Source organism: Balaenoptera musculus, chromosome 4, assembly GCF_009873245.2.
Source record: "Balaenoptera musculus isolate JJ_BM4_2016_0621 chromosome 4, mBalMus1.pri.v3, whole genome shotgun sequence".
Taxonomy (NCBI): domain Eukaryota; kingdom Metazoa; phylum Chordata; class Mammalia; order Artiodactyla; family Balaenopteridae; genus Balaenoptera; species Balaenoptera musculus.
The window spans coordinates 61,307,846-61,327,935 of record NC_045788.1 but is presented as its reverse complement, the minus strand read 5'-3'; the positions used below and the strand labels follow the sequence as shown (position 1 = coordinate 61,327,935).

Sequence of the window (20,090 nt, the reverse complement as noted above, 5' to 3'; positions counted from 1 at the left end):
CTGTCTACTCACCATATCTTATAATTTCCTATCTCTGTGCAGCCTTTAATTTTTCAAACCAGATATTCTCCACTCATTTTAGAAAGGGTCATCCTCTCCCACTTTGCTTTAAAAGAATTTCCATACTCCCATTTCCATTATAAAACTATTCTAGACATTCAGAGGGCTAGTAAAAAAGTGACAAAAAGAGAGTACACAAGATACAACACAAACACATATTATAACAACTACTTAAAAACAGCGACAGACAGGACTTCCCTGGTGGCGCAGTGGTTGAGATTCCGAGCTCCCAATGCAGGGGGCCCGGCTTCGATCCCTGGTCGGGGAGCTAGGTCCCACATGTGTGCTGCAGCTAGGATTTCGCATTATGCAACTAAGGAGCCTGCCTGCTGCAACTAAGACCTGATGCAGCCAAATAAATAAATAAATAAATTAATTAATTAAATATATATTTTTTAAAAAAACAGCGACAGAGGCTAAAGATACTTTAAGGCACTGGAATGCAGTTAGCTTGAGTTAAGAGAAGGAATAGTCTTAAATATTTTCAAGAACAAAGCCTTAAATAAACAAGAAAATCGTTCTTTGGAATAGATGAGTGTTAGATCAGTCAAGTAGTAATTCCTTAACTGAGATGTGCCCTCCAAGAGTACAACAATGACCTGGTTTCTTCATATTTTTAAAATTCTTATTTCTATCAAAACATTACATGCTCATCAGTTGAAAAGTTAAAAAGTGCTAAAAGGCATATCACTAAAAATAGCCATCCTCTGCTCCACCTCCCTGTCTTCATCTGGTTCCCCAGTAGCATACACTTTTAACCCTTTTGGTGTTTTAATATTTATCTCAGCATTTTTTAAAAGAATGTGTATACTGTAGGCCTTGATTCATTTTGATGTTACACACTGACTTACTATTAAGGTAGATAAGCATTGTAAGGCATTTATACCCTCTCTTCCCTCTCCTCCAATATTGGTCTCTATCGATCCAAAGAATATCATGATGCTATGACTCGATCTCATTTTCTGGAGTTAATAATTTCCTTCTTTTTCATTTGCTTATTTAGTTCTCCTTCAACATCTTACTAAAGTCTTCCCATGTCCTTCAAAAACGCTATAAATCACCCTTTATACAGTTCTCCACATGGTCAAACCTCCTAAATAATTTACAGTTCCATTTTTAAAATAAGAGCTATCCTTCCTGGGACTCTCTGATATGCTCCAATTTGGACTGTTGCTTTCTAGGCCTGCTGCAAAGCCTTCATTTGGGGAGCGCCCTTTCACAGTTACCCTGGGAATTCCCTTTGCCTTTCTATTTTTGTCCTCTTTCTTGGTCTACACCTCTTCACTCTGGTGAAACATGTATTTTAGTTATGTTTTGAGACAAGGTCATAGAAAATACATTTGAAACGTTGTCTGTCAGAAAATATTTCTACCCTCATACTCAGTAAAGATCTGACCAACTACAGAATTCTAGACTACAAGAATTCCCACCTAGAATTTTGAAAAGCAATATTCTAGCTTCCAGCACTGCTACTGAGAAGCCCAATGATAATGTAATTTCTAAACTTTTCTGTTTATTTTTCTGACAGCTTTTCAGATCTTCTTGTCACTGGTGTTCTGACTTCATGAACAAACTGTGCCTTCATGTGAGCCATCTTTCACTCACTGTGCTGGACACTGTGCCTCTTGAACCTGGAAGTTCATGCCCTTCAATTTGGGGATAAACTGTTTCATTTCTTGGATCATTTCTTTCCCATTATTTTCTGTTTTCTTTCTGGAACTCCGTTTAGTCTCATGTTGCCAGGGCTCCCTAATACATCATCAAAGTTTCTTTCTTAGTGTCTACTTCTTGGTCTATTCCCTGCTTCCACCTTGTGCCCCATAGTTTAGTCTAAATGCTGTAGCCAGTGACCTGTTAAAAGGAAAAGGCAGCTCGTGTTACTCCTTAGCTGAACACCCCCCAGTGGGTTCTCTTGAAGTAAAAATCAATGTTCTTACAATGACCTACAAAGGCCCTATGTGATTTGGCCCCCACCACTCTGACTTTACCTCCTAGTTCTCTTTCCCTTGCTTACTCTGCTCTAGTCACAATGGCAACCTTGTTCAAAACAGTTTGTAATGCATACAAAAGATTTAATTGAAAAATTAAAGGTTATACCTCAATTAGAAAAAAAAGGATACACACACACACACACAAAATGGTCAGTAGAAAACAGTTTGATTCTCTTATGAAAATAATATACAGAAAGTTTCATCAGCAGTTATCTCAGGAAACTAGAACTTAAAGCAACAGACTTCATTTAAAAATCAGAAAAAAGGAGGGCATTCATTTCTTAAAATAGTAATTCCTTCTATTTCTACAATTTCTACTCCAGTGCTAACACAGTACCTCTAAACATTCAGTTAGCAGAGAACAAGCACTCCCCATATAAAAACTTGGTCGATTTTAACTGGGAGGTAGAAATCATGGGAAAAATAAACCAGCCTTAATCTTTTGGTCTCTACCCAAAAAGCAAACAAAACATAGGGGCTTGATTTAGACTCATGTATGGAATCTAGTGATAAGAAGAAGAAGAACAACAAGAATATCCACAATCTTTTTTTTTTTTTTAAATACCCAAGAGTCGTTAAGATGGTTTATTTATAGACCAAAAAGCTCACAAGCCTGTGCTTTTATTTGACCAAACTACATGCAGTAACAGGGAAGAATACCCACAATCTTTATGCAAAGGTACTAAGGTATGTGTGTGTATGTATTTATCTTTGTGTATGTGTCTGTATATACATGTGTGTATGATATATATATCATATATATATTAGCAATACTCAGTTTTTTTCTGTATACCAGTGCCAGTTGGTAAACTATAATTAATCTGCAACAAGGCAATACAGATACTGAGTGTTCAAAAGTTTTGTAACAGTTTGACTTTGTTGTGATATTTTTATTGTATTTTATAGAAGTATCTGTCTGTACTAGATTATAGTAAAACAAAGTTGACCTTTCAAGTTTGAGAAGTAATGCTGTATATTATATCACCCCAATGGGACAGTACAATGTAATCAAACACATTAATATTTGTGGCAAAAGATGAATACTCATATTAAGTAGTATAAACAGCCTGTCAATGGAGGTCAGATTTCGCCCTAAAATTCACTATGGGGAAAAACAACAATAAACAAACCTTTGGTTTTCACAGCGTTTTGGATTTCAGAATAGCAGATAAGGGAATGTGGACTAACAACAAAGATGACACTAAAAATGATAACGGCAGCAATTATTTATATAATGGCAACTACATGTCAGACGGTATCCTAAGCATTTTTATATTAACTCATTTAATCGTCTCAACTTTATGAGGTAGGTATTAGGCAATCTGGCTCCAGGATTTGTGCTCTATGTTACCCAAAGAAGTAAAAGGCACACTCTTCCAGGGCCATTCAGGGTGGGCACAGAGAAAGGATACATCTTACCAAAGCTCAAGCATGTCATTCTAACACTACCCAATATAATAACTACTGTTAAAAATCATGTCTTGGGGCTTCCCTGGTGGCACAGTGGTTGAGAATCTGCCTGCCAATGCAGGGGACATGGGTTCGAGCCCTGGTCCAGGAAGATCCCACATGCTGCGGAGCAACTAAGCCCGTGCACCACAACTACTGAGCCTGCGTGCCACAACTACTGAAGCCCTCGCATCTAGAGCCTGTGCTCCGCAACGAGAAGCCACTGCAATGAGAAGCCCGTACACCGCAATGAAGAGTAGCGCCCGCTCGCCGCAACTAGAGAAAGCCCGCGCACAGCAACGAAGACCCAACACAGCCAAAAATAAATAAATAAAATAAATTTATTAAAAAAAAAATCATGTCTTGGAGTCAACAATGCTAATTTAATTTTATATACTTTGTTTATGAAAGCAAAAAGAGACGTATGATGTTTTACCATGAGTTCCATGCAAAACTGCTGATAAATACCCAGAAGAGTTCCAGATGGCTAATGTTTTATTATATCAGTTAAGAATTGTTATTCAATCCATAAAAACATTTCAGACTTGAAAATTTACACCTAGATTTTAAATAAGAGTAATTCATCTAAAAGGCAGCTATATGGAAAATGCTGCCGAATTAATGATTTTTAACAATTTATTATTAAAAACTGTTATTATGTAAGACCTTCCACAAATACTCTAGCCCAAAGAAGGGAGCGAGAAATGATATTATGGTACAACTGACCTGATACTGTGGCCTTTCCAGAGATGGGGTTTGGTGTGGACACCAGGGACGTAGCACTGATGACAGAGGGGGCAGCAGCCTTGCAGGGTCCCATGGTGGCTGGGCTCACACACACTTGCTGCTGCCCAGAAGTTTTCATTACAGAAGTCACAGTAGACGATGAACTGGGAGCTGTTCCTTCCGACTGCTAACCCATAGGACCAGAAATAATAGATATTAAGAAGAAAGTACTGTAACTTAGAACAGTGACTGCCGTGTAGCATACCCAATAAATATTAGCTATTAGCTATTATTAGCTACCTATTCAATGTCATGCCATTTAAAAAGACTGCTTCTCTACTTTGGTGGTTCCTACACTTTCACATTTCACGGACCAGGAAATTTTTTAAATTTTAAAGCAAGGAGGTATCATAGGATTACCACATTAAAAAAATTCACCACCTATTATAACACTTCATAAAAGGATATTTCAACACCCCCCCCATAAGAGGACATAATCTCAGAATGTAAAAATGGAATAATATGAGCTTTATTAAAAACTCACTATACAGCTTCCCTGGTGGCGCAGTGGTTAAGAATCCGCCTGCCAATACTGGGGACATGGGTTCAAGCCCTGGTCTGGGAAGATCCCACATGCTGCAGAGCAACTAAGCCTGTGTGCCACAACTACTGAGCCTGTGCTCTAGAGCCCGTGGAGCCACAACTACTGAGCCTGCATGCTGCAATTACTGAAGCCCAGTTGCCTAGAGCCTGTGCTCTGCAACAAGAGAAGCCACCGCAATGAGAAGCCCGCACACCACAATGAAGAGTAGCCCCCGCTCGCCGCAACTAGAGAAAGCCCGCGAGCAGCAAGGAAGACACAATGCAGCCAAAAATAAATAAATTAATTAAATTAAAATAAAATAAAATGGTGAATTTTATGGTATGTGAATTATATTTGAATTTTTAAAAAAGTAATATGGCCCTGATGTGTGCCTGATGAATATCTTACATTCAATAGTATGCCTGATGAATATCTTACATTTTTACTGCTTTTATGCTTCATTATGGTTTTCCACTATCATGCTACTTCTCACCTGTTGCGCAGGACCATTTGCTGAGAGGGCTACAGCTGGGGAACTGGCAGTTGTAATAACTCCTCCTGCTACTCTCAGCATTGTGGTTCCAGGCTTTGAGAGTTGTGAGGTGGCTGGCACAGACTTCAATGTGCTATCAGATATTTTCATTAGAGATGCCTGTGCCCCCGGGGCCGCCTGCAGAAATAAAATGGATTGGAGTAATAAGTTACCCTGGTTAATAGGCACAATTTAATCCTTACCTACATACACCCCCCAAACAGTGCATCCCCAAGAAAGTCTTGCTTATCAAAACTATATGAAGGGGACTTCCCTGGTGGCACAGTGGTTAAGAATCTGCCTGTCAATGCAGGGGACACGGGTTCGAGCCCTGGTCCGGGAAGATCCCACATGCCGCGGAGCAACTAAGACCGTGTGCTACAACTACTGAGCCTGCGCTCTAGAGCCCATGAGCCACAACTACCAAGCCCACGTGCCACAACTACTGAAGCCCGCACACCTAGAGCCTGTGCTCTGCAACAAGAGAAGCCACTGCAATGAGAAGCACGCGCACCACAACAAAGAGTAGCCCCTGCCTGCTGCAACTAGAGAAAGCCTGTGCACAGCAACAAAGACCCAACACAGCCAAAAATAAAGAAAAATAACAAAAATAAAGAATAATCAATACACACATGGGTAAATCTCAGTAACATTCTGTTCAACAATAGAAGCTAACATAAAAGACTATATACTATATAATTTTGTTGATACGAAGTTCAAGAACAGACAAAAGCTGATCTATGGGGCTTCCCTGGTGGTGCAGTGGTTGAGAATCTGCCTGCCAATGCAGGGGACACGGGTTCGATCCCTGGTCTGGGAAGATCCCACATACTGTGGAGCAACTAAGCCCGTGCGCCACAACTACTGAGCCTGCGTGCCGCAACTACTGAAGCCCGCGCACCTAGAGCCCGTGCTCTGCAACAAGAGAAGCCACCACAATAAGAAGCCTGTGCACCACAACGAAGAGTAGCCCCCGCTCACCGCAACTAGAGAAAGCCCGCGTGCAGCCACGAAGCCCCAACTCAGCCAAAAATAAATAAATAAAATAAATAATTAAAAAAAAAATCTAATCTATGGTGACAGAGACAGAAAAATGGTGATAGAAAAAAACTGGAAAGAGAAATGAGGGTATGTTTTAGAGTGACGGAAATGCTCTATATCATGACTGGGATAGTGCTTGCAAGAGCATACACATTTGTCCAAATTCCCTGAGCAGACATTTGTGATCTGTGCATTATTCTATGTAAATTATACCTTAATAAAAGGCAACAGCAAACATCTTAGCTGTGGCAGAACAGAAAGAAAGTCACTGCACTGGCTGCAACATGAGTGGATTAGAAGAAATTAGCTAAGATTTTAAAGAACCGCCTAAAGAATTCTGGGGCCTCATACCTGTTTAAAACAGCAAAGAGCATCTGACCAAAGGGAATTTAGTACTCAAGGAAACCAAATGCTGGTAATTTGAAAAGATCAATAAAGTTGATAAACCTTCTAGCTAGACTGATCAAGGAAAAAAGAGAAGATACATAATTATCAAAGTCAAGAATGAAAAAGGGGACATTACCAAAGATTCCACAGACATTAAAGGATAAGGGAAAATTATGAACAAGTTTGTTCCAAGAAATTCCACTACTTAGATGTAATAAAAAAAAATTCCGGGCTTCCCTGGTGGCGCAGTGGTTGAGAATCTGCCTGCCAATGCAGGGGACACGGGTTCGAGCCCTGGTCTGGGAAGATCCCACATGCCGCGGAGCAACTGGGCCCGTGAGCCACAACTACTGAGCCTGAGCGTCTGGAGCCTCTGCTCCGCAACAAGAGAGGCCGCGATAGTGACAGGCCCGCGCACCGCGATGAAGAGTGGCCCCCACTCGCCGCAACTGGAGGAAGCCCTCACACAGAAACGAAGACCCAACACAGCCAAAAATAAACATAATAAATAAATAATAAATAAAAATTAAAAAAAAAAATTCCTTTAAAGATATAAACTACCAAACCTCCTTAAGACAAAATAATGTGAACAGTCAGTCTTATCAATATATCTATTAAATAAATTGAAATTGTAGTTAAAAACCTTCCCAATTAGGAAAACTGCAGGCCATTACGGCTTCACTGGTGTATTCTGAACAGTAAGGAAGAAATAATACCAAGTCGACATAAACTCTTCCTCCCAAAAAGTGAAGAGGAGGGAGAAGTTTCCAACTCATTTTATGAGGCCAGCATTACTCTGATACCAAAACCAGACAGAAATTACAATGAAAACTACTGACCAACATCCCTTGCAAAAATTCAAATTCAGGGCTTCCCTGGTGGCGCAGTGGTTGAGAATCTGCCTGCTAATGCAGGGGACACGGGTTCGAGCCCTGGTCTGGGAAGATCCCACATGCCGCAGAGCAACTAGGCCCGTGAGCCACAACTACTGAGCCTGCGCGTCTGGAGCCTGTGCTCTGCAACAAGAGAGGCCGCGATAGTGAAGAGGCCCACGCACCGCGATGAGGGGCCCCCGCTTGCCGCAACTAGAGAAAGCCCTCGCACAGAAACGAAGACCCAACACAGCCAAAAATAAATATAAAAATAAATAAATAAATAAAAGATTAGTATTAAAAAAAAAATTCAAATTCAATTCAACAATACATTAAAAGAGGATAACATATCACAACCAAGTAGGGTTTATTCTAGGAACACAGAGTTGGTTTAATATTTGAACAATCAATGTAATTCACCTTATTAACAAACTAAAAAAGAAAAACCATATGATCCTCTCAATAGACACAGTAAAAGCATTTGACAAAAATCCAATACCATTTCATGCTTTGAGAACTGCTGATCTACATTCAGTCATAAAAAGTGCATTATTTGTTGATATCCACACTGTCTGTGTCGTTCTACACTTTGTTTCATTTGGTAAGTTTGTGAGATTTAGCTATAGATTCTCCTGCAGATGATTATGATATCCCTCGCTCAGTTAAAATTCCCTGTCATTATTCTTCCGCCTATACTAAAGAAGCTGTAGAAACATACACCAAACTCCCTATAGCATTTACTTACTATATGGATATTGTGGCTGAAATCACCTATAACACTATTCAGAATCTCCTATATGAAGTCCCTCCAGAGAAATTTTAGAATGAAGTGTCTAGAAAATCTTTGTTTCTTCTAAGAAAATATTATGTGGTTATTTTTTTTTCTCTCACAAATGGTGTGAATTTTATAACTGATCATTGTTCTCATTTTGCTTTGGCAAATTTTATTAAATATACAGGACATTACTGTTTGCATATCTAAACAACTCTCTGGTCTTATCTTCTCATTCTACTTATATTTTCCCAAATCTTAAGATTTTCTTCTTATTTTTCTATACTATTTTATTGCTTATTTTCTTAGGTCACAATAATTTCTTTGTGGAAAGAGACAAGCTGTAAATATTTGCGTGTGTGTGTGTGTGTGTGTGTGTGTGTGTGTGTGTGTGTGTGTATTTACCTGGGTAAACAAAGTGGTTTTTTGTCCAGAGATGACTTTTAATGTTTGCTGTCCTTGTGCAGAGGATGTGCTGACTCCCAGTGTTCCTTGGACCACTGACCCCGTAGTCAGCTGTTTTCCAGATGTCTGGGGTGATGGCTGGCCAACTAAAAACGTGCCCTAAATTACAAACAAATAAAGACCTGATCAGTAATTTGTTAAGTTCAAATGACTTGCTCTGATTCTTTAAATCACAAGGTCCCATATTATAAACGACAATGTTACCCTTCAATTCTACAACTCATCAAAAGGATTAAAAAGAATAGCTCTGCTCTCAGTGTCACTACCAACAGTTATCCCCACTTCTCAAACTTTGCACTGGAGTTACGGAGCAGGCTGTTGGAAGCTCAAGTTTTACAATCTAGTCCCCTCATAGCTGGATTTAATCCTTCAGACTGATAACTATCCACTCTCTAAGAACATCTAGAACCAAAATTCCATTCCCTTCCTTAGGGAGGAGCCAAGACCAGCGACAAGGGGAAAGAAAGAAGGCAGAAACCTGTTCCTAATCTTGAATCCAATGGAACTCCAAACCATAACTTGATACTATCTCTCTGGTTACGTCTAGGAGAAAATTTTCAACTGCACATTAATACTATTCCAAATCCATGAGAGGCAACAGCATAGCAAAAATCTTTCAGAAAGATCTGGGTTTAAATCCAAACCCTACCACTAGGCTTAGCGGAGAGATCTTGGATAAGTTACCTAAGTCCTTCTGAATCTCCACTCGCTTTTCTCTCAAAACAAAGCAAACCCAAAATAATACAGATTTATAACATGACTAAAATGTTAGTATTGACGCCTGATCCCAGAGCTGTAAAGGTAAATCCACTATAATTAAAGGCAGTCATTAAATAACTGATTTAAAAGATACCAGTCACAAATGACCAGACCTGAGGGGTTTGCTTGAGGATGTAAGATGTGTACGTCAGGTGCTGGGATATCCCTCCGGGGCCGGCAGGGCTTTGGGCTCCTCCGGTTCCTCCTCCACTGCCACTGCCGCCACCACTGCTACTGGCAGCTGAGCCAGACTGGAGGTCTGAAAACACAACCAATGACAAAGTATTAAGAGAAGGCTTAAGAGAAAAAACAGATGAGCCCAGAGAGATGTTTCCCTTAGGGCTCCACTCCTTCCCTTTCCTTCTTTCCTCCTTTTTTTGTAATATACAAGTCCGTGACAAGAGTGAGAACTTCCTAACGCTGAAGACTGAAATATATTTACGTTTGACTGAATGATGGTCGACTAGTTCAGCTCTGAGTACTGTACTACAATGAAGAACTTATCTTTGCAAGTGTTTTAGCTTAGTTGTGAGAGATCGACAGTCAGATACATTTTCTAACCAAGTGGTTTTTTTGTTTGTTTGTTTTTAATTAATTTATTTATTTCTGGCTGCGTTGGGTCTTCGTTGTTGCTCATGGGCTTTCTCTAGTTGTGGCAAGCGGGGGCTACTCTCAGTTGTGGTGCACGGGCTTCTCATTGCGGTGGCTTCTCTTGTTGCAGAGCACGGGCTCTAGGCGCGTGGGCTTCAGTTGCTCCACGGCATGTGGGATCTTCCCGGACCAGGGCTCGAACCTGTGTCCCCTGCATTGGCAGGCAGATTCTTAACCACTGCGCCACCAGGGAAGCCCTAACCAAGTGTTTTTAACCAACACTTAATGTGCTCAGAGAAGTGCTCCCAAACTTTCTGGCATCTGATTCAATTTCAGTGAAACTGCTGGAATTTAGTGTAATTTTGCAGTACTCTCTCTTTTCCATCTCCCCCCTGCTCTGGAAAAAACCAAGACTTTCCTCATATTTATAACGACTCCAGGTCTTTTTTGCTTTTCAAATTCCACTTTAAAGCCTTTGTACCCTTTTTACTTCCCTTTTGGTGACATTATATATATAAACTAAACTCTAAGTAGCTCTCTGGATGAATTTTTGAAGACTTACATTGTCTTTCTCTTACATATCTAAATTTTTGATACACCACTGCTTAGGTATGAGGAAAAAACACCAGGGTAAGAGTGGAAATCGCCCATTACAGTCAGTAAACAAAACGGCTGACTAGCTTTTGAAACTGAGTCCCCCCTAAAACCAAATTCCCCTGCTGAGTTTATGATTAATCTCTCTATCCAAAACTTTATTCCCTTTCTTGTCCCCTCTGACCTCACTTCTGTGCTAACTGAACATTAATCAACCAGAGTCAGATGACTAAACCTGCCCTTGTTAACAACATCATTAATGTACTAAAATTGCTGTTGTAGATAACATCGCTAAGGTAAAAACTCAAGATTGTTTCCCTAGGGCAAGATAAGCTAATAGACCCCGGAGCCATGGACCACCTGGCCAGAGAAATGTAAACCAGAGACATCCTGACTCCCAAAACTATGATTAAGAAACATCACAAGATGATGATTAACCCCAGCTTCTTTGTTCCTCCCCTTTAAAAACCCTGAACTCAAAGACCAAGTTGGAGTGGATCTGAGACTTGTTTCCCACTCCCTTGCTTGCTGCCCTGCAATTAACCCTTACTTTGCTGCAAACTCCCACTGTCAGAAATGGTTTTCTGTACCACAGGCACAGGAGCCCTTGCTTGATTACAATTACAACACTGCATTTTGGCAAGTGACTAATTTCAAATGAACCTAACTGCTGTACCAACTATACTTCTGACTCAGATGGAAATAATTCCTCTTACCCTTTCCTTTTCAACACTACCCAAATTGTTTTTCTCTATACGTCAAAGCAAAAGTTTATATAAGCCTAGATAAACCACCTAATTTCCTTGGGGCTTTACGTCTTACACACTAAGGCTGAGCCTGTATTTCTCTTGCCATCTCCAAACCTAGCAAACTTAAGACGCACATCTAAATAATGGCAAGCAGAGACACTTGATTCCAATCCTACTCCCATCCCCTTCAAAATAAAAACAGGCTTCCAGCAATCTTCTCAGGTGTCACCAGTTTTCAGATACCACTGACAGGAAGAACTCTTCTTTATTTCCAGCTCACATATACAGCTTTCTCCCAACACAGCCTCAATAGTCATACCTCTTCACTGTAATTTGTTCCCAAACCCAGACTCTGAGCAGATAAATCCAAGACAACAGTGTCACCTCCTAAGACTATGATTATTTAAACCCACTTCCAGTTAAAATGTGTGTATGTTTTAAATCCATTTGAGCAAACAGAGCTATGAAAATGCTTCCTGAAACAGGTAAGAACTGCCCCTCAGGTGGATGAGATGAACGTACCCAGAGACCCAAGAACCAAATGATTTAATGATGGACTAACTAGAATTGTTGGTAGCCCGCAGGATGGCTCCTTGAGGGATCAGCAGAAGTTTTCCTTTTCCTGAAGGGTTCTTGCTGTTCGTTGTAAGGTAGAGTTTAGTGCCAGGAGGCAAATTTGCCAAGTTGGCCAAATTAGTGGCTGGTAGCTGCAACGTCGCCATTACTAAAATGGTAAAGGGAATAAAGGGAAAAAAAGAAAGAGGAAAAACATTAAGATAAACTGGAGCTGAGGGCAATGCTATCTCTAAAATTAAAACATACACAGAGTAGTAAAATACTTATTCAAAAACACTAACAAACAATAAACTCTACAGTTTGCTTCCTAGATGCACAATGCTTTAAAGGCTGACATTTTTCATTATCTTGCTAATTAAAATATTTACATACTAGAAGAGCCTTTATAGTCAATTTCTAGTAACGATGAATCTACTGATTTGAAACAAGACTTCTAGTCTTCCTCACTTTCTAAGAACTAAAAAATGCTACAGTCAACAACTGGCACATATACTATGAAACTATAATTCATCTTTTAAAATTCTCACCTATCTCAAACAGCTTTCACTTACCGCTTAGAATTTACTTCTCGATGCACATGGCTGTGAAACCTCTAAACATGAAAACTTTCTGCAGTTACTTTGTATTCGAATCTCCAGGAACTGAAGCCTACGGAACCACGTGAGTCCCGCAGGGAAAGGACTCTCAGCCTCCTCCCGCCTGCTACAGTAGTCCCCCTCAGGACCACTTCACTGTGCAAAGCTTTGGGAGGCGGGAACCCTAGAAGCTGCACCCAATATCAGGGACTGATATTAAACTGAGGGCCATCCCTCTTCATCATGACCAGAACTAATCTCATCTTACACCACTGTGCATCACAGCCAGGCCAGGACTGCAGACCTCTCTGCCACCCGCACCCGGAGTCCCATCTCCACACGGCTCACGGTCCTTTATCTGAACCCATCTCCTCATGCTTTCTTCCTTCCCTGACTCTTTCACCATGCACCCCACTCCAGGAATTCCTGCTGTGATCACTACACCCTCTAGAACGTCAACCTCCTTGAACATTATCTCTTTTTGTGGTAATTAAACCCATCAGTCCTCTGAAGATAAGACTTCCCCAGAACCCCTCCCCCAACCCCGCCGCTAACTACGGGCTGTTTTCTGTCTTACCTCAATATCAGAGGGCTAGGATCAAGAAAGGAACATTTTTGCTCTCCAGTTTGACTTTCAGACCATTATCACCACTCATTCCAGAGGGGGAGAAAAAAAAGCCCTGCCTCTTTTGAGGCTCCTACTTAGCTATAACATCTCCCTCTCTTTTCTGTTCTCATTTACTGAACTCCCAAGTCACTTCCCCTCATTAGCTGAAGGCAGACTCCGGACTCAAAGTATTGTGCTCTATGCTAAGGGCTGTCATTCTCAGTGACGACACTATAGATGACTTATTTAATTCTCTGCCTTCTCAGCTGCTGTATCTTCTAAACTCCAAAGATCACTTCTTCTGGTCCATCTCAAACACTCATTTTTAATGCCACAAAAGAACTTTGTCATCAGCAGCAATTCTTCACCTCTGAAATCTTTATTTTGGACCTCCACTACCCTTCTACCCTCCCAACTCACTGCTACCATTCTTTAGCCTCATCAAGACCTTTAAAAATTAGTAAATATCAAATGCCTGAGGTATATTTCTTCATGCACTCACAGAAACAACACATTAAGGACTAAAACACATTCAAAGTGTTTAAACTTTTGTTTAGTAGAGAATGCCTTAGTCAAGTATCTCAAAATGCTGCTGGCAAATGACCATACCAAGACTGTAAGTCTGAAATAGAACGCAACATGGAAATAAGGACAAATGAGAATTATTCTTCAGACTTGAGAGCAGTATCAAGAAATACCCTCTATTTTTACTATTCCTGCTCATACCCACACACGCGCACGCACAACTTAGAGCAAAAGCCTTACAGGCCTCTATGTAAAATGTTACATGAAAAAGATTAACATGTTTTTATACTCCTTATAACATCAACATACTAGGTTTTCCTAGAGAGAACCAAATAGCAAATAAAATCACTAGCACAGAGCATTTTGGAAGGGGCTGCGGCTGAAAGGGCCCCCGATTAGTATCAGTTACCTGAACCCTGGGATCCACTCTTCTGAGGGCCAGCAGCAGTGACCTGAGCCTTGGTTAACGCTTGCACCGGCTGAGCGACAATGGTTCCTCCACCTCCACTCACAATTGCCTTGGCAACTCCTTGGGTCACAACTTGCTTTGGACCAACTGCTTTGGCGACAGACGAGCTGGCCTTGGCTACGAGGATCTGGCCGCCACTGATTGCCACTGCCTGCTTCACTGCCGAAGGTAGGGTAGACCCAACTGGCACCCCAACAACCTGTTCAAAACAGAGGAGAACCCAGCAGTGCTTCTTCTCATAGTCCCTTGAGAGGTCTTAAAGCAGCACAGTCACTCTGTTCCAGCAAAGAACAAAAGCAAACCCCTAGATACAACACATGGAGTCTAATTCAATCATCTAGGAATGCTACCTATGATGTGAACAGCAGTATTTCTCACAGTCTGGATGTTATTACAATAAAATGTTACAGCTTTTGTCTTAACCCCAGCTACTATCCATAACCTATTTTAATTATAAAAAGTAATATGTGTGTTTTTTTAAAAAATACTCATCAGAAATAATCTCTTAATATTTTTAATGTAGTATTTACTTCTGATTCTTTTAAATGTACATTTTGAAACAAAGATTAGGATACATATAGTTTTATAATTTTTAAATTTAACATCATGTTACAACCATTTCCACTGTTGTTATTTTTCAAAAACATTTTGAGATGACCAAAAAATAATGTATTAGAATAGATATACCATAATCTAAGTAAATATTTCACTACTGTGTAACTATTTAGGTAATTTTAAACTTCACATTATGAAAAAACTGCAATAAACATTCTCATATATGAACTATAAACTCCACTACATACTTTTAAATATCACCTCTTCAGTAATCCCTTCTGTGTTATCCCCATCTGAGGCAATATTTCTTCATCACTAGAACATCTAACAATTCACGTCATTTATTATATGGTAAAACATGTGACACCTCTTCCAACTTATTTTTAAGAAAAGTTATCTTTTTCTATACCTTCTAATCTTTCCTTTCCTTAAAGGTAGACATTTCATTAAAAAAGAAAAAGTGTAAGCTAGAAAAACATTTAATTCAATTAAAAAAAAAAAAAAAGATCCCAGCACCCAAAGAATGAAAGTTAGAAATACCTAGTTCTGAAAATACCATAAATTCTTTCAAGTAAAAGAATACTTTGGAGCTCTTTTAAAACAAGGTCAATAGTACAATGTTCAATTAGAAGAAACAACTTAATTCATGGAAAATTGGGGCAGTGTTTCACACTCCCCAATTCTTTATTTCATAAAAAGAACTTCTCACCAGAAACTAGATAAAAAGACTTTTACATTCTTTTTTAAGAATGAGAAAAGATCTGCTTTCTAAAGGCAAAAAAGATAAAGAAGAAAGTACTTTTCAACCATCAGATTGGAGGGGAAAATTTTAAAGCCTGATAATACCAAGAATTGGCTAGAGGATATGGGGAAACAGGAACTTTTGTTCACTGCTGGTAGAAAGGTAAATTTGTACAGCCACTCCAGAGAAGTACTAGGATATCTACTAAAATTGAAAATTCACCCTCTACTGGTAGGGATATATCCCAGAGAAATCTTAGACATGTGCTCAAGGGAACATACACAGAAAGTCCAAGGTAGCATTATTTGTAATTACAAAAAATTGTAAGTAACCTTAATGTCTACAAAATGAAATATGCTTAATGTCTATAGACAGAGGAATAGATAAACTGTGGTATAAGACTGACCGATGGAATAACATTTGTTAGTTACAATGAATGAACTGGAACTATACATATATCAACATCAACAGACTTTGCAAATACAAATATTGAGTGAAAGGGGAGTTGCAGAAAAATATGAGTATAAATATCTTTTATGTAAATCTTCAAAATTCACAACACTACATGTTACTTATGGCTATTACTTATGTAATAAAAAGTATGGACTGTCAAGCTACACATCCAAATTCATGACTGTTATTTTGGGGAAGAACAAAGTGGACTGCAACTTTATCAGTCATATTTTATTTGGAGAAAAAAATGTTGAATTAAATATGAACATGTTGGGCTTCCCTGGTGGCACAGTGGTTGAGAGTCTGCCTGCCAGTGCAGAGGACATGGGTTCGAGGCCTGGTCTGGGATGATCCCACATGCCGCGGAGCAACTAGGCCCGTGAGCCACAACTACTGAGCCTGCGCGTCTGGAGCCTGTGCTCCGCTACAAGAGAGGCCGCGACAGTGAGAGACCCGTGCACCGCGATGAAGAGTGGCCCCCACTCGCTGCAACTAGAGAAAGCCCTCGCACAGAAACGAAGACCCAACACAGTCAAAAATAAATTAATTAATTAATTAAAAAAAAATATGAACATGTTAATTCACAGTGGAGGATATGTGGATACTGATTATATTATTCTCTGTATTTACTGAAATTTTAGAATCTTCCCAAATTAAAAAATAATAGCATTACTTAAGGTAGAACAAAATGACAAACCATATAACAACTGATGAATGGGATTTTTAAGTTAAATAATCACTAAATCATACATGGTTCCTTTTCAAAGAATGTGAATATAGTAAAATACACTTGTCATGTGCTTGGATAATATGGCTGATGTAAAGAAAATGGTCCCCTAATCAACTGTTATAAACCAGTGTATCACAGAGGAAAGAGTATAGGTTTTTATAAGCAGTCAGACCTGCTTTCCCAGTTTTGCTCCATCAGTTAGTAGCTGCACAGTTATTTAACCCCTTTGAGCTTTAGCTTTAGATACCTCATCTATAAAATATCTCATAAGATCATGAGGCATAAATGAAAATAAGTTTATAAAGTGCCTAGCTAGCATGATGTACACAGTAAATGACAGCTGCAGCCAGCACAACACTTGTTACTATGAACTAAAGAATGGTGATCTATGAGACTATGTGGAGACTCAGGACAGAAAGCCAAAGGATTAACATCTGTCACTATCTTCAGCATTTGGCCAGGGCAGAGGACCTTGATCTTAAGGTCCAGTTAATCAAACAGAAATCAAAATATATAGATAACATCTTGTATTTGCTTTAAAATATTCTAGGAGGAAAAGATTAGCAAAATGCTGGTAACTGCTGAAACGGAATAATGGGCATGTAGGATTCATTACAATAGTCTCTGCACTTTTATGTAAGTTTAAGGAAGGAGGGAAAGAAAGGAAAAAACAAACAATCAAAGAACCAATGGGTGGGGGGGAGAAATAAGTTCATCTAGAATGGAGAAGAGAAAACTCCCAGCTACCCTGCCCTGGGTAAAACAATCCCTGATGATTATCCAAATCTCTTTATTCTGACTGTATGAGCCTCATTATATAGGCAACATGGAGCGTTACTGTAGCTACAGAGCTGGGCACACTCATTCCCCCTAGAGATGTGGAGATACACAAACTCTTCTTACTAATCAAGAACTTTTCTCTGCATTGATAAAAAAAAAGTTTCTTAATCCAGAAAATTATTTTTAAGGTATGGCAGAAACTGCCAGCTGAACCCCAATATGTATTCTTTGCTTCTCTCTCATAGTAACAGAACCCCCGATTTTCAGCTAGGGACATGGCCACACAGAATACTGACTATATTTCCCAACTCCTTCACATCTAGGTCTGACATCTCATTTCTGGCTAAAGGGATGTGAACAGAAGTGATGAGTGCAAATTTTTGGTTATGCTCTCCCCAAACCATCTTCCCTTCCCTTTTCCTGCTGGCCAGAAATGTGAACATGGTGGCATGAGATGAAGTGGCTATCACAGCCCACAAGCTGAAAACCAAATTTTGAAAATGACAGAGCAACGAGATGGAGTCTAGATTCTTGATAACTGTGGAACCAACACACCAGGACCGCCTACCAGTCTTTTATGTGTGAGAGAAGTAAACTTATTTAAGCTCCTGGTTTGGGAATTTGTTATATTAGTTGAACTTTTTTCTAAGACGTCTGTCTTTACATTTCCTAAATATATCACACTTAATAATCCCTTGCATAAGCTAAATTACACATAATCTATTTTCATGTTCCTAAATTAATAAAGAAAGCAAAGATCTTAAAGGAAAATAATATATACATGTGATATCACTTATATGTGGAATCTAAAAAAAAAATACAACAAACTAGTGAATATAACAAAAAAGAAGCAGACTCACAGATACAGAGAACAAAATAGTGGTTATCAGTGGGGAAAGGAAAGGGAGGAGGGGCAATATAGGGGTAGGGGATTAAGAGGTACAAACTATTAGGTATATAATAAGCTACAAGGGTATACTGTACAACACAGGGAATACAGTCAATATTTTATAAGTAGAAATGGAATGTAACCTTTAAAAATTGTGAATCACTATACAGTACACTGGTAACATATAATATTATACACAAACTATACTTCAATTTAAAAAAGGAAAATAATACATACATGTACCTATTTTAATTTCTTTCCTCCAATCCCATGCATCTGACTTGCTTTTCCCTCCTTGTGCCAACCTCTATCCTCACACTCAACTGCTTCAAAATGTCCAGAATATGACACACCTAATCCCTCCGAGAGCCAAATAAAACAAAACCATGCTGGCCACAGGAGGGCAGTTTTTACTAGCAGAGCTTGTCCACCAAGAGCAAACTGCTCACAAGATAAACAACCCCCCTTTATTCTAAAACACTGAGGAGAATGAGGAAGTCTGGCATTCTACTGGGGAAAACCCTATGCACAGCTGTCTATGACACCACAAGGAAGTCTCTTAAGTAGGACACTGTAACCCCAAATTAGTCTTTTTTTTTTTTTAAATACATTTTGGCCTAGAACCTGAAATCACCTACCAACTGTTCTCCTCTTCCCCTCCCACAGCACTGCTCTCCGCATTCCAAATTTCCTTCTAGTTTCACCTTTGTTCTGTACTGTTATAAATACTTAATTTTGATTCATGCTTTGATTTGGTGTTTCTATTCCTGCCCTCCCTGTGCCCTGTACATACCTTTGCAAGTCAGAATCTACTTTAGCAACCTGAAGGTGAGGACTCTGTATATGTGATTTTTCCCTCTAGATGCTGAAAAATACAGCCACTTACGATTTAGTTCTCAGTGATAGTCACTATTACATGGTACTCACGCATATATACATAGGACTCGTCCTCACATAACTTTAGCTGCTATCACTTATTTAGCACCTGCTCTGTACTAGGTCCTCTATATACAATGATCTCTAATTCTCCTACAGCACTGAAAGGCAAAGGGTATTATTTCCTTTTACTAGATGAAAAAACAAGGCTGAGAGAGATAAATTTGCCCAGCTCACACAAGTAATGAGTGGCTGAGATCTGAGATGCGTAACAAGCTCATGCTCTTTTAACTACACCACACTGCTTCCTTCCCATATGAACCACCAATTCCTCAGCTGTCTCTTTTCATGTCAAAAGCAGCACCGCTCTCTACTTTCATGAAAAAGATAAGCTGTGTTTCTATTGTGCCAAAGTTGTGTGGAAAGTGAAACAGTACCATTCTGTTCACACTTCTGTTTTCTGGCATACTTTCTCTGACTGCACCTCAGCAATAACCAGGGACACCCTGTACTTGCAGACAGCTCTTTATCTCAAGTCTAAAGCATGTAGTAAATTTCTGGGATAGATGTCTTGTCTCATGTTCTGATTCTCTGTAGTTTTTTCACACTCTACTGTGGCTTTTCTTATCAGGTACCTTTACACTTAAGGCATTCTAGCACAAACCCACCCATTTTCTCTTGGTCCTACCTTGCCATTAGGTAGGTGGCAATGTGACAAGAAAGCCAATACAGTTGTTCAGTA

At 39.5% G+C, this 20,090-nt stretch overlaps 1 protein-coding gene across 10 annotated transcripts in view; it reads right to left on the bottom strand.

The window, feature by feature from the left end:
- The window catches only part of YEATS2 (YEATS domain containing 2), a 110,707-nt gene that overhangs the window by 16,038 nt on the left and 74,579 nt on the right, over positions 1-20,090 (bottom strand). For 8 of the 10 annotated variants that reach the window (XR_005019780.1, XM_036851613.1, XM_036851618.1 and 5 more), the window contains 6 exons: positions 14,264-14,522; positions 12,134-12,295; positions 9,751-9,896; positions 8,819-8,977; positions 5,303-5,479; positions 4,227-4,413 (listed from right to left, as the gene is read on the bottom strand). Coding sequence is in view for 9 of the 10 variants with exons in the window: in XM_036851613.1 (XP_036707508.1) it covers positions 4,227-4,413; positions 5,303-5,479; positions 8,819-8,977; positions 9,751-9,896; positions 12,134-12,295; positions 14,264-14,522 (1,090 nt within the window). In the remaining variant the exon portion in view is untranslated. The remainder of the gene's footprint in view (positions 1-4,226; positions 4,414-5,302; positions 5,480-8,818; positions 8,978-9,750; positions 9,897-12,133; positions 12,296-14,263; positions 14,523-20,090) is intronic. The other 2 variants (XM_036851616.1, XM_036851617.1) reach the window with 1 other exon arrangement.